Source organism: Grampus griseus (genome assembly GCF_964374135.1).
Source record: "Grampus griseus genome assembly, chromosome: 1".
NCBI classification, from domain to species: domain Eukaryota; kingdom Metazoa; phylum Chordata; class Mammalia; order Artiodactyla; family Delphinidae; genus Grampus; species Grampus griseus.
In genome coordinates, this window is record NC_139017.1 from 54,121,238 (window position 1) to 54,139,576 (window position 18,339).

The 18,339-nt window shown below is 37.1% G+C and overlaps 1 protein-coding gene across 6 annotated transcripts in view; it reads left to right on the plus strand.

Annotated features, from left to right (window-relative positions):
* Positions 1-18,339, plus strand: part of DNM3 (dynamin 3) — a gene marked incomplete at both ends in the record, with an annotated part of 567,700 nt that overhangs the window by 82,685 nt on the left and 466,676 nt on the right. For all 6 annotated transcript variants that reach the window (XM_082656445.1, XM_082656448.1, XM_082656446.1 and 3 more), the window contains one exon: positions 7,253-7,326. In XM_082656445.1, coding sequence (XP_082512571.1) covers positions 7,253-7,326 — 74 coding nt within the window. The remainder of the gene's footprint in view (positions 1-7,252; positions 7,327-18,339) is intronic.

Consider the following 18,339-nt stretch of genomic DNA (forward strand, 5'->3'; position numbering starts at 1 on the left):
ATTGTAATGGCTGGCAAAGCTCGAGATTAGGGCATGCAAACACAAAGCCATTTTAACAGCGCCATTGTGTTCAGTGTGTGGAATACATGACCTCAGTCCTTCTTGGGGCAGGGAGTAAACAGTATTTGGCAGTGACCTATCTCTGTTTCTCTCTCCTATTTCTCTCCCTCTTTTTCCTCTTTTCCTTTCTTTCTTTAAAATTGAGTTATCATTTTGAAAGACTGTGAGATAATAATCCTACCGGAACTGTTTTGGAACACATAAAATTACATTTTGAGGATAATTCTTAGAAGAGACGTCTCTTTTTAAGGAATGATTTTAAAAAGTATATTGGCCCTTGGATTTTTAAAAATATTGTTTCCTTCAAATTCTATTCTGTGTCTTCAGACATTCAGTAATATTTGCCTCCCTGATGTTCTGTATTGTGTACTTTGGTGAATACTGTTAGATCTTAAACATTCATAAATAAAATATTAATTTCAATGACCTCAGCAGATTACTGGTAAATCAAAAGTTATCTTGCCTGTTCTTTCTGTCCATGGTAAAATGCCACTTAGTTGTCTGCTTGTTGAGAATCAAATATGAGAATGTTTTTCTTCCATGTTTTGAATATATGGGGCAATAAGAAAACATCCTGAAAGAGTAGGTGGAAAGTGTTAAAAATAATACCTGGGCACTGAAGGAGGCACTGGAAGGAACACAGGGATGAGGGAGCAGATGTGTAAATAGACCAGTATGACAAGTGTGTGTTGAGAGTTTAGGTAGAGGCATGTACAGGGGGATTTCAAAGAAGGTGTACAGGGGGATTTCAAAGAAGGTGTACAGGGGGATTTCAAAGGTGTACAGGGGGATTTTCTTGGAGAATGTGATATGGAGCTGAGTATTGAAGATTAAGTAGGAGTTGACTAGATGGAGAAGTGGGGAGAGCGCATCCCATGAGGGAAGCATGGAATATGCCAAGGAACGTGCCCGAGATCACAGGTGAACACTGAAACTTCCACTAGGATGCACACTTTTTTTGTTGTTGTTTACAGTTTGGATTTCATGCTAAAGACAGTGGGGATTCATTTAATGATTTAGAGTGTGAATGTTGTGATGGGACTTATGTTCCTCTTGAGGTTGGATTGGAGGGTGCTCAAATTGGATGCAGGGAAATTAATTGGGAGATTATTGTGGTAGTCTGTATGAGAGTTGGAGGCACCTGGAACAGGGATTGAAATAGAGAAGAGAGGATGCATTTAAGCGATATTAAGGTAGAATCAGCAGGACTTGGTGGCCATTTTGGAGCATGAAGACAGAGGATGATGGTGGATGGATGATTTCCATGTACTTGGTTTGGCTGACATGTATGGATGCTGATGATGTGGATTGTGATTGAGAATAAAGGAGGAGAAACATGTTGGATAGATGATAATGAGTTGAATTGTAGAGAATAGTTTTGAGACATCTAAGTGGAGATGTCTAAGAGGCTAGTGTGACTTTGGGATACCTCTGACTTCTGGTATTTAACTTATTGCTCTGGGGACTCTTTCTCAATCTCTTCGTTAGTTCTACTGCTTTCAGGTGCTCATTAAGTATTGGTATTTTCCAGACTCCATATTCATCACTCTTCTCCACTCTGTTCCTACTCATCTGTTCTCTTGGCTTTAACAACCTGCTCCAATGAAGACTCACAAATTATTATCTCTGCACAGGACCTTTATCCTAAGTTCCAGTTGCTCAGTCTAACTATGTACTTGTTGTCTTAATCTAGATATTCTCTAGGTATCTAAAGGTCAACATATCCTCATCTTCTCTCATTTTTTTTTTACAGTGTAGCATAGTCTAATGCTCAAGAGCACAGATGCTAGAGTCACACTTTCTAGGTTTGAGTCCTAGATCTGTCACTAGCTTTGTGGCTTTGAGAAAATTATGTAGCGTTTCTGTGCCTCAGTGTTCCCATCGGTGAAGTGAGAATAACAATAGTATCTACCTCATAGGGTTGTTATGAAGATCAAATGAGAATGATGCCTGGCACATGGTAGATACTATATATATATCAGCTATAACCAGATATTTCTGTATTTCCTATTCTGATTAATGGCACCACTATTCAATCAGCTTCCCAAACCAGAAATATCCTGGTGGCTATTAACTCCTTCATATCATTTCATTCCACATCAAAGTGATCATTAAGTCCTGTCAGTTGTCCATCCTCTCTGTTGTCTTCTCTCCATATTCACTATCACTGCCTTGAATAACCTTTATCATCTTCTTCCTCAGTGACCTAGACTGGTTAGTGACTAGCCTCCCTGTCTTTTGTTTTCCCTTTTCAACATTCTCTGTAGAGTCCCCCAGTGAACTGTAAATCTGATCACTGAAAACTCTTCAGTGCTCTCCTGTTTTCATAGGAAGAAAAAAATACAAGTGAAGCATCTAAGGTCTCCTCCTGCCTCCTTCTCCAGAGACTTCTCTACCTCATTCTGACCTTTCTTTAATATTTACAGTTCCATAATGTTCTGTGTTATGTAGATCTCCCATGTCTTTACACATTCCCTGTGGATCCCCTGTGGGAATGCCTCCTTATCTTATGTCTCTCTGAAATTGTTTCTGGCTGGTCCCCCAAGCAGAATAGATTATTCCCTGCTTTGCATTGATACTTCAACTTGTGTGGAGCTTAACCATAGAGTCTGTCATGCTTACTGTAGTCATTTGCATTTTGTTTCCCACTCCCCTCCCCAAGACTAAGATGATTTGGCTTTGAATGGATCAGCTACATGAATTAACTTATTGGAGGGTATGAGTTATATCTCTTGGCTTCAGTCAAGAGCAGATGTTAGACATTTATTTACTGAACAGATCACCTGGTTAGTCATCATTACATCTATATTGAACAAAAGCATGTCCATAGTTTATTTTCTGCTAAGGGGGGGGAAATTCCTTTTAGCTTTGTTGATACAGCCATTGCTCTCTTTTTAGGCTTCCAAAGATCAATCATTTCCTAATTGAGCAATGATAATATTTCTTGATAACTAAGTTTCTGGAAGAGCCAATAAGAAATGTTATCAAGGTGGTTCTTAGACCATAGCATGGGAACTGTTCTCTCCTTTTTGTTCAGGAATCAGGAAACCATGAAAGAGCATTGACTTTTTGTCTGAACACTAGCGGTTAAGACTGTGTAGATTAATGCTTTATTGAGATGGGTTGAGAGAGAAGAAAGACATTTGAATCGTAGCTGCTATGTGGCATAGAGAGGGAAGCACTACTCCTGCCTTAAAATCTGTACAGTCCAATCATAGATGAGGCATTCAGGCTAAAGAAGGGAGTCAATTTAATACTGCTTAGTCTCCAGATTACTCTTCTTGCTCTACCTTGAAGGTCCATTTTTCAGGAAAATGGCACACAAATTTAAATCCACAGTAATACTAAAGGCACAGTCTTTTTTTCTGCATTAATTTAGCAAAGTAATTTTTCTGTAAGATCTACCTACAGAAGAACCAACCACCTATTGCACAGAAAATAATAACATTCAAATGGATGGTTGTACTCAATGGCTAATGAATTATTCATGATTGTTTGTATCAGTGTCTTGGCTCCCTGTTGATGGAGGCAGGAATAAGGAACTGAGCTTTCCAAACCAGTGCAGCTGGTCAATATCAAGGTGACAGTTCAGGTGGGATCTGAGCCTCCTCACCTCCAAATTTCATTCATGAAATGTTAAAAATTGTCAAGGCTTTTTTTCTTTACGTGAGAGGATGCTAAAATATCAGGGAAAACACCCTGTGGTTGTATTGTAGCAATAATAATAGTACTACTTTTTTCTGTGGTGCTTTGGTTTTTAAAAATTTCCCATGTGTTGCATTTCCTTTAATTCATAGGATTATCTCAATTTAGTAGAAAAAGAAACTGAGGTTTAGAGAATTTTGCCCATTCAGTGGCAGAACTGTGGTTCAATGAGAAGTCCTCTGTGTTTCATTTGAGGGCTCACCCCCTTACCTCTCACAGCAGGGGTGTGCTGGGCATATGGTTTTCATGCTGCTGGGTCATCAGAATGACATGAATCTTCAGGGTGCCAGATTAGTCACTCAGTCTTCAGAAGAGAGAAATTTCTCTCTCGTGCTTTGTGGCACTCAGATACTCCTGTGAAGTCAGGAGAGACTTCAAAATAGCAGGATTTGGTTACCAAATCTTTTGACTTTTGGTGAAAATGTATGTGTTGGAGGTAGGACTGGTGAGAGCCATGAAGGGGATACTTGAAAACGTTTATTACTCTTAAAGCAAAGTTCTGTTTGCTTAATAAAAATGTAGAGAAAAGTGTTAGCTATGTCTGTCGGCTTACTTTTTAGCCAAACACATGATAATTATTTGTTATTTAAGATGTTTGATACCTTCTCTTTTGCTTTGATAATGTTCAAATGATTGTTACTAAATCTACATTATAAATACATGGTCACAAGCATGAGTTGAAGCAGATCCCAGCACGAAGGTATTAAGTAACTAAACCTCCTTTCTTCCTTCTCTCCTTTATTTTCTACATCTTTTTCTTAAAGAAAATATTTTATTGATTTGTTAAATGCCATTATTTAGACATTTAAGACATGTATATTTATCTTTGGCATCTATACATCCTAAAACCTCATTCATGGCCCTAATAACTCAAACAGATGGCCTCCCGCTCTTTGCTCTGGAGTTTTGTTTCATTTTCCCTTTATCCATTTTGATTCTCAAATTAACTTTTCCTTTTTAGGTCTAGGCACAGAGTAGATGCCCTCCTTGTTTTTTTTAAAGTGATTACTGAAAACATCCAAACTAACAAATATTCTGATACAGTTCCTGAAGAATATTAAGAGTATCTGATTACATGTATTTGGATGTTTTTAAAAGGAGAGTGTCTCTCTCATTTCTGAACTCTAGTGTAATTTATCTGCTCCCTTCTTAATGGTTTTCTTTGTGTATGTATGTCTTTATCTTCCCATTAGATTTCCTACTCCTGGTGTCTAATTAGTGCAGGCCCATGCCCACAGCATCTTCCTAGCACTTCTTAGTTTATCAGTGAATTTTTTGATAAGTAAATCATACTATTTATTCAGGTGGCATTTTTTAAAGAGCAAAAACAAGTCTGTAATTTCACTATTCTCTATTTTAGTTACATATAGTGACATTACAAATGAAACTTAGCCCTTGGAGTCAAGGAGTAAAGTCATTAACTTAGCTAAGAGGCTGTCAGAATTTACACTAGCACTTGCAAAATAAATTAGTTGTAACTAGGGGAAATTTTGCTTAATTTTATCTCTGTAACTCTCTATTTCCAAAGTATTAGTGGAGCTAAAGCCTTGGATTTTGCAGCATTCTCACTGACCAATTGTATAAGCTGTTGTTTACTGAAATCCCATCTGTGTTGAAGCTGTGTTCTGTCAATTTTCCTACAAAACTCATAGTATATCCCATGCCATTATTACCCACTAAATCGTTAAGTAACATTTCCTAACTTGAGGCCAGTGGTTCTCAAACTGTAACAGGGAAGAGCTAAATTGGACTCCATGTTTGATCTGTTTCTTTGACTTTAACCTTTGCTTTTCGTTTTTTTTTTTTTTTTTTTTTTTTGCGGTACGCGGGCCTCTCACTGTTGTGGCCTCTCCCGTTGCGGCGCACAGGCTCCGGACGCGCAGGCTCAGCGGCCGTGGCTCACCGGCCTAGACACTCCACAGCATGTGGGAACTTACCGTACCGGGCTTCCCGTACCGGGGCACGAACCCGTGTCCCCTGCATTGTCAGGCGGACTCTCAACCACTGTGCCACCAGGGAAGCCCGCTTTTCGTTGTTTTTGTTATTATAATCATACATAATGGCCTCCCTCAGGTAACCTTGCCCCTCTGCCTGAATGTTAAACCAAAGTGCCTTTGTACATCCTGACCCTGTCCACCTGTGGATGGCTGCAAGAAAGAAGAAATTAACACATCCCCTCCTGGAGGCTGGCCATTCCAGGTGATATTTGCAAAACTTATGGCCATTTTACTTTACTTCCTCATCACCTCCCCCTCTCTGATTCTATAAAAGAAACTGGCATCCAGACCCTGATAAGATAGTTTTTCAGAGACACTAGTCCACCATCTTCTTTGTCTGCAGGATTTCTGAATAAAGTTGCTATTCCTTGCCTCAACACCTCATCTCCTATTCACTAGCCTGTTGTGTGGCATGCAGAGCGAGCTTGGACTCAATAAAAAAACCATGGTGAACATCAGAATCCCCTGGAGTTTGTTAAGAGTATAGATGCCACATCTTTCCCCAAACATTTTGAATCTGTAGGTTCAGAATGGATCCTGGGTGTCTGTGGTTATAACACTTTCTGGTGGTCCTGGAACCACTTTTTGGGAAACATTGCCATTGAGTCAGAAATTTATTTTGAATGGAATTCTGTGATTTTTAAAATGATGATCTTTTAAAAGTTGTGAGTCATTCTAAATGTCTTTAAAAATAGTGTTATAGGTATGTTTATGAATTCTCTTCGACATTTCAGAATCAGTACTGATTTATGTGGCATTATAGATGTAATTATAAAATACTTTCTTTGCAGTTTTATTGGTTTAGTGTATATTAACATGCCATTTTAAACACAATATTTATTTGAAAAATCTCCTTTTTTATAAGCTCCTATCTATCGGGAATGAGAAAAACAAAAATCAAATTGCAGTATTTTTTCTGCTGTTAATTTCTACATATGCAATATTTATCTCCGCTTAATCCCACATTTTGTGTATGACCTTTTATTGGAGAAAAAATTTAGGTATTTAGAAGATACAATCTAATGTGCCTTTATTACCTCTTATTATAATGGTCAGTATTTCATGGTGTTAATATTCATCTTGAAGCTGGACGGAGTGATGAATTTTTTAATTACCAAAGAGTTTAAGGATTAACTTCTACAGCAAATATTTTTGTAAATCCTTGTTCTCTGAAAATAAAAATGAATTGACAATACACAGTAGTTTAATGCAAACTTTTATTAATTCCAGCTAAATGAATGAATTACATATTCCAGTGAGGTCATTATGATAATGCATGTGGGTTAATATTCATTATAAGGGCCCTTCCCCACCCCCACCCCCTTTTTTATTTTGCAAACGTCTCTTTTATAAGGTGGGTCTAGCATTCTTTAGATATGTGATGCATTGAAAGGTTGAGAATTAGAATTTCTGTGGAACTTGATTTGTAAATTTATAGGTGATCAGAATTCCTTAATATGCCTTAATCTATTCCTTCTTTTTTTTTTTAGGGACTTTCTCCCTCGAGGGTCAGGCATTGTAACGAGAAGGCCTCTTGTGCTGCAACTTGTTACTTCCAAAGCAGGTAATGAATGAGGATGTTTGCCACATGGATGAGTGTATCCTATGGTACCTGTTGTCTCCATTCCTGGCTGTTGGGTTGTAGCAACAGAAACGTTTTTGTGATCACTCTGCTATGGGTAGCTGCCTATATTTCTCTCCAAAATGCCTTCTTCTTCATTGCTTTTTAAATTCCCTTTATTACATTAAATGGAAAGTCTCATTTCTCATTGTAATATATTTATAATTTTACAGTGTGGCATAACTACTAATACCCCTTTGGTATACTTTCTTCCTGTGTGTGTGTGTGTATGTGTGTTTGTGTGTCTGGGAATTTTTTAAAAGTAATTTAACATCCATCTAACACCTGTATGCATATTGTCGACTGAAAAAAAAAAAGTGCAACCTAAAAGTTGAGAGTTGTGTTTTATTCGGTGGGAATTTTTAGGGTTTAAAGCCCGGGAGGCAGCATCTCAAGTAACCCTGAAAGACCTGCTCCGAGGAGGCAATGGGGGAGCTAGGATATATAGGAGTTTTGCAACAAAGGGCAGGTAGTAGGAACAAAAGATTACTGTTAATAAAAGAAAACTAGATATCTCAAGGAATTTATCACTTTTCTGAGACTGGGAAGATGCAAGAGTCTAGGCTCAATGAAATCATTTCTTTGATACGTACCTCAGCTATCTGGGGTCAGTATCTTGTGTTTTCACATCCTGAGTTTCCTCAGGGCTCACCAGCTCACCCTCCCGTGGTGGCTGCAATCACTGATAACTGTGACATCCTTTGTTTACTGATATGGCAGGCAATATTCCATTTATCAATATGTATAGTGTATGTGTATCTATATCTATGTTTATATCCATATCTGGATCTATATCTAATGTGCTGTTTTTGGCCCTCTCCTTAACACCATGGTAATTTGATAGGCAAATGAGCTTTGTTTTCATTTTTGTTTCTCAATAACTGGTGATGTGGAATTTTTTGTGTGCGTTTATTTGGTATTTGTATTTCTTCTTTTGTGAATTGGCTGTTTTTTTTTAATCTTTGCCTATTGCTTTTTGAGGATTTTACTACTTTTCCTAATAATTTCTTTGAATGCTTAAGATTGAAGCACTTGTAAAGTTCATGTCTCATAATTTGCAAAAACAAGGTCATGGAGGTTTACTCTTATGTTTTCTTATAATAATTTTACAGTTTTGATTTTACATTTAGACCTTTGATCCATTTTGAGTTAATTTTTATAAGTGGTACAAAGTAAGAGTTCAACTTCATTTTTTGCATGTGTATATCCAATTGTCCCAGCACCATTTTTAGAAAAGACTATTCTTTCTCCACTGTATGTTTTTTGGCACCTTCATTGAAAATAAATTGGCCATAGATATATGGGTTTATTTCTGGACTCCCAAGTCTATTCAGTTGTTCTATATCTCTGTATTTGTGCCTGTACCATACTCTCTTAATTACCCTTGCTTTGTACTTAGTTTTGAAATTCAGAAGTATGAGTTTTTCTACTTTGTTCTTCCTTTTCAAGGTTGTTTTGGCTATCCTGAGTCCTTTAAAATTCTATGTGAATTTGAGAATCAGTTTGTTTTATCCTAGGAATGCAAGATTGATTTAATATCTGAAAATCAAGTAATGTATCATATCAACAGAATGAAAACAAAAATCACGGGATTGTCTCAATAGACTTAGAATGAGCATTTAAGAAAATCCCATACTCCATCATGAAACACTTAGCAAACTAGGAATAGAAGGCACTTCCTCAACTTAATAAAGGACATGTATGAAAAACTCACAGCTAACATCATACTTAATGGTGAAAGACAGAATGCTTTCCCTCTAATATTGGGAATAAGACAAGGATGTCCACTGTTGTCACTTCTATTCAGTGTTGTACTAGAGGTTCTAGCCGGCGCAGTTGGGCAAGAGAAAAAAAATAAAAGACATCCATTTTGGAGAGGATAGAGTAAAATTATCTCTATTTGCAGATGATATGATCAAGTACATAAAAGTTCCTAAGGAAGTCACTAAATAACTATTAGAACTAATAAATGAGCTCCACAAGGTTACAGGATACCAGATAAAGATACAAAACTCAATTGTAATTTTATACACTTGCAATGCGCACAATCAAAAACTTGCAGTAAGAAAACAATTCTATTTACAATAGCATCATAAAGAATACATTACTTAGGAATAAATTTAACAAGAAGAGCAAAACTTATACTATGAAAACTAAAACTATTATTTAGATAATTTGAAAAACATCCCATATTCACTGATTGGAAGACTTAATATAAGATGGCAATACTTCCCAAATTGACTGATAGAGTCAATGCAATCCTTATCACAATTCAGCTCACTTTTTGGGTAGAAATTGTAGACATTTTAAACCATTTCTTAATGTAAAAAAATCGAAGTTTGATCCAAAGGAATGGACTTGAATGATGTCATTTGAAAAAAGTAAATTGCTTACAAATCTACAATGTACCAGATACTATTTGAAGCTCTGGAGATATAGCAGTGACTAGGACAAAGTCTCTGCCCTTCTGGTGATTTATAGCCTGGTTATATCATTTTTAATGTATAGAAGGTTTACTCTTTTTGGTTATAAAATCTATACATATACATTTAACAAAAAGCGAATATTTAGCATAAGTTTTTCCTTTCCATACTTTTTAAATTTTTTAGCATTTAGTTCAGAAATTTATTTTCATGTATGAAGAAATAATTCTTGCCCCAGTCTCCTTTATCTTATATTCCACTCTTAATGCAATCTATTTCTGAATATCTTTTTTGTTTTAATGTGCCAACACTATAGTGTTGTGCCATGCAGCATATGGGGTCTTAGTTCCCTGACTCGCACCTCCTGCAATGGAAGTACAAAGGCTTAACCACTGGACTGCCAGGGAAGTCCCTACAGTGTTTTACTTATAACAGGTTTATAATTTGCTTTAATATCTATCTATCAGGGCTATAGTCCTCCCCCATTATCTATTTATTTATAATTTTTATTATTTTTATTAATTTGAAGAGTTTGAATTACAAAATTTTATTTGTGTAAAACTGATACAGGCTTCTTCTACATTTTAGGCATTCCCAGTTTGGGAGCTTTTTTTTAAAAAATAATTATTGGAGTAAAATTGCTTTATAATGTTGTGTTAGTTTCTCCTGTATAACAAAGTGAATCAGCTGTATGTATACACATATCCCCATATCTCCTCCCTCTTGCGTCTCACTCCCACCCGCCCTATCCCACCCCTCTAGGTGGTCACAAGGCACAGAGGTGATCTCCCTGTGCTATGTGGCTGTTTCCCACTAGCTATCTATTTTTAATTTGGTAGTGTATATATGTCTATGCCACTCTCTCACGTCGTCCCAGCTTACCCTTCCCTTTACCTGTGTCCTCAAGTCCATTCTCTACGCCTGTGTCTTTACTCCTGTCCTGCACCTAGGTTCTTCAGAACCCTTTTTTGTTTGTTTGTTTTAGATTCCACATATAGTTGTTAGTATACGGTATTTGTTTTTCTCTCTCTGATTTACTTCACTCTGTATGACAGACTCTAGGTCCATCCACCTCACTACAAATAACTCAATTTCATTTCTTTTTATGGCTGAGTAATATTCCATTGAATATATGTGCCACATCTTCTTTATCCATTCATCTGTCAGTGGGCACTTAGGATACTTCCATGGCCTGGCTATTGTAAATAGTGCTGCAGTGAACATTGTGGTACATGACACTTTTTGAATTATGGTTTTCTCAGGGTATACGCCCAGTAGTGGGATTGCTGGGTAGTACAGTACTTCTATTCTTAGTTTTTTAAAGAACATCCATACTGTTTTCCATAGTGGCTGGATCAATTTACATTCACACCAACAGTGCAATAGGGTTCCCTTTTCTCCACACCCTCTCCGGGAGTTATTGTTTATAGACTTTTTGATGATGGCCATTCTGAGTGGTGTGAAGTGTTACCTCATTATAGTTTTGATTTGCATTTCTCTAGTGATTAGAGATGTTGAGCATCCTTTCATGTGTTTGTTGGCAATCTGTATATCTTCTTTGGAGAAATGTCTATTTAGGTTTTCTGCCCATTTTTGGATTAGGTTGTTATTTTTTGATAATTGAGCTGCATGAGCTGCTTGTATATTTTGGAGATTAATCCTTTGTCAGTTGCTTCGTTTGCAAATATTCTCCCATTCTGAGGGTTGTCTTTTGGTCTTGTTTATGGTTTCCTTTGCTGTGCAAAAGCTTTGAAGTTTCATTAGGTCCCATTTGTTTATTTTTATTTTATTTATTTAATTTTTGCGGTATGTGGGCCTCCCACTGTTGTGTCCTCTCCCGCTGTGGGGCACAGGCCCTGGATGTGCAGGCTCAGCGGCCATGGCTCACGGGCCCAGCTGCTCCGTGGCACGTGGGATACTCCTGGATCGGGGCATGAACCCATGTCCCCTGCATTGGCAGGTGGACCCCCAACCACTGCGCCGCCAGGGAAGCTCCCATTTGTTTATTTTTGTTTTTATTTCCATTTCTCTAGGAGGTGGGTCAAAAAGGATCTTGCTGTGATGTACATCATAGAGTCTTCTGCCTATGTTTTCCTCTAAGAGTTTGATAGTGTCTGGCCTTACATTTAGGTCTTTAATCCATTTTGAGTTTATTTTTGTGTATGGTGTTAGGGAGTGTTCTAATTTCATTCTTTTACATGTAGCTGTCTAGTTTTCCCAGCAGCACTTATTGAAGAGGCTGTCTTTTCTCCATTGTATATTTTTGCCTCCTTTATCAAAGATAAGGTGACCATGTGTGAGTGGGTTTATCTCTGGGCTTTCTACCATGTTCCACTGATTTATACTTTTGTTTTTGTGCCAGTACCATACTAACTTGATTACTGTAGCTTTGTAGTATAGTCTGAAGTCAGGGAGCCAAGATTCCTTTAGCTATTTGGGGTCTTTTGTGTTTCCATACAAATTGTGAAGTTTTTTGTTCTAGTTCTGTGAAAAATGCCATTGGTAGTTTGATAGGGATTGCATTGAATCTGTAGATTGCTTTGGGTAGTATGGTCATTTTCACAATGTTGATTTTTCCAATCCAAGAACATGGTATATCTCTCCATCTGTTTGTATCATCTTTAATTTCTTTCTTCAGTGTCTTATAGTTTTCTGCATACAGGACTTTTGTCTCCTTAGGTAGGTTTATTCCTAGGTATTATATTCTTTTCGTTTCAGTGGTAAATGGGAGTGTTTCCTTAATTTCTCTTTCAGATTTTTCATCATTAGTGTATAGGAATGCAAGAGATTTCTGTGCATTAATTTTGTATACTGCTACTTTACCAAATTCACTGATTAGCTCTAGTAGTTTTCTGGTAGCATCTTTAGGATGCTCTATGTGTAGTATCATGTCATCTGGAAACAGTGACAGTTTTACTTCTTCCTTTCTCATTTGGATTCCTTTTATTTCTTTTTCTTCTCTGATTGCTGAGGCTAAAACTTCCAAAACCATGTTGAATAATAGTGGTGAGGTGGGCAACCTTGTCTTCTTCCTGATCTTAGTGAAAATGGTTTCACTTTTTCATCATTGAGATCCATGTTGGCTGTGGGTTTGTCATATATGGCCTTTATTATGTTGAGGTAAGTTTCCTCTATCCCTACTTTCTGGAGGATTTTTATCATAAATTGGCATTGAATTTTGTCAAGAGCTTTTTCTGCATCTATTGAGATGATCATATGGTTTTTATCCTGCAATTTGTTAATATGGTGTATCACATTGATGATTTGCGTATATTGAAGAATCTTTGCATTCCCGGGATAAACCCCACTTGATCATGGTGTATGATCCTTTTAATGTGATGTTGGATTCTGTTTCCTAATATTTTGTTGAGGATTTTTGCATCTCTGTTTCTCAGTGATATTGGCCTGTAGTTTTCTTTTTTTGTAACATCTTTGTCTGGTTGTGGTATCAGGGTGATGGTGGCCTTGTAGAATGATCTCAGAAGTGATCCTCCCTCTGCTATATTTTGGAAGAGTTTGAGAAGGATAAGTGTTTGCTCTTCTCTAAATGTTTGATAGAATTCGCCTATAAAGCCCTCTGGTCCTGGGCTTTTGTTTGTTGGAAGATTTTAAATCACAGTTTTAATTTCAGTGCTTGTGATTGGTCTGTTTATATTTTCTGTTTCTTCCTGATTCAGTATTGGAAGTTTGTGCTTTTCTAAGAATTTGTCCATTTCTTCCAGATTGTCCATTTTATTGGCCTATAGTTGCTTGTAGTAATCTCTCATGATCCTTTTTATTTCTGCAGTGTCAGTTGTTACTTCTTTTTCATTTCAAATTCTGTTAATTTGATTCTTCTCCCTTTTTTTCTTGATGAGTCTGGCTAATGGTGTATCAATTTTGTTTATCTTCTCAAAGAGCCAACCCTTAGTTTTATTTATATTTGCACTGTTTCCTTCATTTCTTTTTCATTTATTTCTGATGTGATCTTTATGATTTTTTTCATTCTGCTAACTTTGGGTTTTTTTTTTGTTCTTCTTTCTCTAATTGCTTTAAGTGTCAGGTTAGGTTGTTTATTTGAGATTTTTTTGTTTCTTGAGGTAGGATTTTATTACTATAAACTACCTCTTAGAACTGCTTTTGCTGCATCCCATAGGTTTTGGGTCATCTTGTTTTCATTGTCATTTGTTTCTAGGTATTTTTGGATTTCCTCTTTGATTTCTTCACTGATCTCTTGGTTACTTAGTAGCATACTGTTTAGCATCCATGTGTTTGTATTTTTTACAGATTTTTTCCTGTAGTTGATATCTAGTCTCATAGCGTTGTGGTTGGAAAAGATACTTGATATGATTTTAGTTTTCTTAAATTTACCATGGCTTGATTTGTGACCTAAGATATGGTCTATCCTGGAGAATGTTCCATGAGCACTTGAGAAGAATGTGTATTCTCTTGTTTTTGGATGGCATGTCCTTTAAATATCAATTAAGTCCATCTTGTTTAATGTGTCATTTAAAGCTTGTGTTTCCTTATTAATTTTCTGTTTGGATGATCTGTCCATTGGTGAAAGTGGGGTGTTACTGTTGATTTCTCCTTTTATGGCTGTTAGCATTTGCCTTAGGTATTGAGGTTCTTCTATGTTGGGTGCGTAAATATTTACAATTGTTATATCTTCTTGGATTCATCCCTTGATCATTATGTAGTGTCCTTTTTTGTCTCTTGTAATAGTCTTTATTTTAAAGTCTGTTTTGTCTGAGATGAGAATTGCTACTCCAGCTTTCTTTTGATTTCCATTTGCATGGAACATCTTTTTCCATCCCCTCATTTTCAGTCTGTATGTGCCCCTAGGTCTGAAGTGGGTCTCTTGTAGACAGCATATATATGAGTCTTGTTTTTGTATCCAGTCAGCCAGTCCATGTCATTTGGTTGGAGCCTTTAATCCATTTACATTTAAGGTAGTTATCAATATGTATGTACCTATTAGCATTTTCTTAATTGTTTTGGGTTTGTTATTGTAGGTCTTTTCCTTCCTTTGTGTTTCCTGCCTAGAGAAGTTCCTGTAGCATTTTTTGCAAAGCTGGTTTAGCTTTTGCTCATCTGTAAAGTTTTAATTTCTCTGTTGAATTTGAATGAGATCCTTTTTGGGTAGAGTAATCTTGGTTGTAGGTTTTTCCCTTTCATCACTTTAAATATGTCTTGCAACTCCCTTCTGGCTTGCAGAGTTTCTGCTGAGAAATCAGCTGTTATCCTTATGAGGATTCCCTTGTATGTTATTTGTTGCTTTTCCCTTGGTGGTTTTAATATTTTTTCTTTGTGTTTAATTTTTGATAGTTTGATTAATATGTATCTTGGCATGTAAATCTCCTTGGATTTATCCTCTATGGGACTCTCTGTGCCTCCTGGACTTGATTAACTATTTCCTTTCCCATATTAGGGAAGTTTTCAACTATAATTGCTTCAAATATTTTCTCAGTCCCTTTCTTTTTCTCTTCTTCTTCTGGAACCCCTATGATTCAAATGTTGGTGCATTTAATGTTGTCCCAGAAGTCTCTGAGACTGTCCTCAATTCTTTTCGTTCTTTTTTCTTTATTCTGCTCTGCAGGATTTATTTCCATTATTTTATCTTCCAGGTCACTTATCCATTCTTCTGCCTCAGTTATTCTGCTATTGATTCCTTCTAGAGAATTTTTAATTTCTTTTATTGTGTTATTCATCATTGTTTATTTGCCCTTTAGTTCTTCTAGGTCCTTGTTAAATGGTTCTTGTATTTTCTCCGTTCTATTTCCAAGATTTTGGATCATCTTTAGTATCATTACTTTGAATTCTTTTTCAGGTAGACTGCCTATTTCCTCTTCATTTGTTTGTTCTGGTGGGTTTTTACCCACTTGTGTATTTCTCTTTCTTCTCATTTTGCTTAACTTACTCTGTTTGGTGTCTCCTTTGTACAGGCGCATATTCGTAGTTCCCATTGTTTTTAGTGTGTGCCGCCAGTGGGTAAGGTTTGTTCAGTGGGTTGTGTAGGCTTCCTGGTGGAGTGGACTGGTGTCTGTGTTCTGGTGGATCTTATCTTTCTGGTGGGCCGGATCATCTCCAGTGGTGTGTTTTAGGGTGTCTGTTAACTTATTATGATTTTAGCCAGCCTCTCTGCTAGGGTGGGGCTGTGTTCCTGTTTTTCTAGTTGTTTGGCATGAGGTGTCCAGCACTGGAGCTTTCTGGTCATTGAGTGGAGCTGGGTCTTTGCGTTGAGATGGAGGTCTCTGGGAGAGCTCTCTCCAATTGATATTACGTGGGGCTGGGAGGTCTCTGGTGGTCCAATATCCTGAACTCGGCCCCCCCCACCTCAGAGGCTCAGGCCTGACACCCAGCTGGGGCACCAAAACCCTGTCAGCCACACAGCTTTTGGGAGGTCTGAGGTCTTCTGCTAGCGTTCAGTAGGTGTTCTTTAGGAGTTGTTCCACACGTTGACGTATCTTTTATGTATTTTTCTGGAGGTAGGTGATCTCCATGTCTTACTCCTACTCCATTTTGAAGGTCCTCTCAGGACTTTGTTTTTTGTGTTTTTTTCCCCTGACTGCTTTGTGCACAACAGATTGAGAGAGCAAAGCTTCAGTTATCATACACATATACACATAAGGTCCTGTCCATTACAGTAATTGTCATAGGTGTCTGGTTCAGGAAGAGAATGAGTCCGTCTTATAAATTATCTTCTCTCAGCATCTTCAGATACGAAGAAAAAAGCGGCACGTTTCTCCTCGAGGTAAATCCACAATAAAAACGGGGTAACAGGAAAAAGCTCATGGAAGGCTCTTATGTGAAGGACTAAAATGCCAGATCCTCAAATCTACACATGTATGGATGCATTGTTGATAGTTTTCTATTCCCATAATTTATTTTTATTTAGGGGTTCTTTTCTATTTGTGTCAAAGTTTAGAATAATTTTGTAAAGACAGAACCATTGCCACTAGAATTATTTTGACTTCAATAGATTCATTAGAGAATAATCAATATTTTTAAAGTAATATTATTATTATTTTTTCCAATACAGAGACCATGCTATGTTCTTTCCTTTGCTCACGGTTTCTTTTACTTTGGTAAAATTCTTGATGGTCTTTGTACAGAGTCCATACATTTCTATTTAGGGTGTTCATATTTATTTTTGTTCTTGTAGTTTGAATATTTTTTTTTCCATTATATTTTCTGACTCCTAATTGCTGATCTATGTAAAAGCTGCTATTTTTAATTTTTAAATTAACCATCTTAGTCTATGTTTGACAGATTAAAATATTTTTAATTGATTCTCTTGGGTATTTTAGTTATATAGTAATTTTGTTTGCATTTCTTAATTTATTCAACAAATACTTATGCAAATATTGGGATGGCTTAGAGAAGAGAATTATTGACCAGAATATTAATAAGCTCTGTTGCAGTGGGGGCTTTTTGTTGAGTACTGACGTGGGAAAGATGTTCTTACACATTGAGCTCCTTTGAGAAGGAAAATCACATGCTTCCTCCATATACCCTTTTGTCAACAGTCTCCCAATCTTGTCCCTTCCAAGCTCCTGACCGTTCTTTCACTACTTCCCATTAATCAGTGAGGATCATACCTCATGCCTCTCCTCTCTCTTCATGTGAAGTGGACTAGAAATTCTCCCCTCAGGGAAAACTTACTATCCCGACAATCCTTCAGGAACCTCAAAATGGGGCTTTTGCATTTCAGTACTCTAATTGATACCAGCTAAGAATTGCCCCCTTCCTTTTTTTTTTTTACCCTAAAGGCACACTGTTCACAGGGAAGTCTGGGGTATGACTATAGGCTTGGGTTGATGGACGGCTAACAAAATGGGAAAAAGAAGCAAGGGGGGGATATATGTCACTGTTCATGCAATTTACTTGTGCCTTCATATCCTAACTGGGATAAGTTCCATAAATACTACTTTCTTTTGATAGATGCATTCATTCAACCAATGTTTATTGAGTGATTCCTGTGTACCAAACAAATATCCCTGTCATCATGGAGCTTTTATTCTTGTGGAGAAACCAACAGGAAGTGTAAAAAACAGCAAAACAAACACACAGAAGGTTAGGGGATGAAGAAAGTGGACATTCAAGCTGTGATGATATTTGTATAGGCATAGGGACGTTAGATGATTCTAAGGTGGGAGCTGCTTATTTGTTTGAAGTTTAACAGGGAGACCAGTAGGTCTGGAGGTGGAGTGAGTGAGGAAGGGGAGTAGGAAATGGGGTAAAGAGAGACGATGTTGCTGAAACAGGGAAAAAGCTCATTGGGTAGGGTCTTGTGGGCTAGGGACCTCAAAAGAGAGCATGATAGGAGGATTAGAGCCTTAAAGTAGGTGTCATTGAATGTAAGAGAAAGAAATGATAGAGTGATTCAGAGATTGAAAAGTGGTAGGATAATTTCTTTTCTCATGAAGAGGGTGAAGGGATACCTCTTTTGTTGCAACCAAATGGAAAGTGGAAAATATGGGGGAAACTGCAGATAAGTCTGTACTTGTAGTGGATTCCTTGTTTGATGACTCTATTTTCTCTAGAAGAAGTA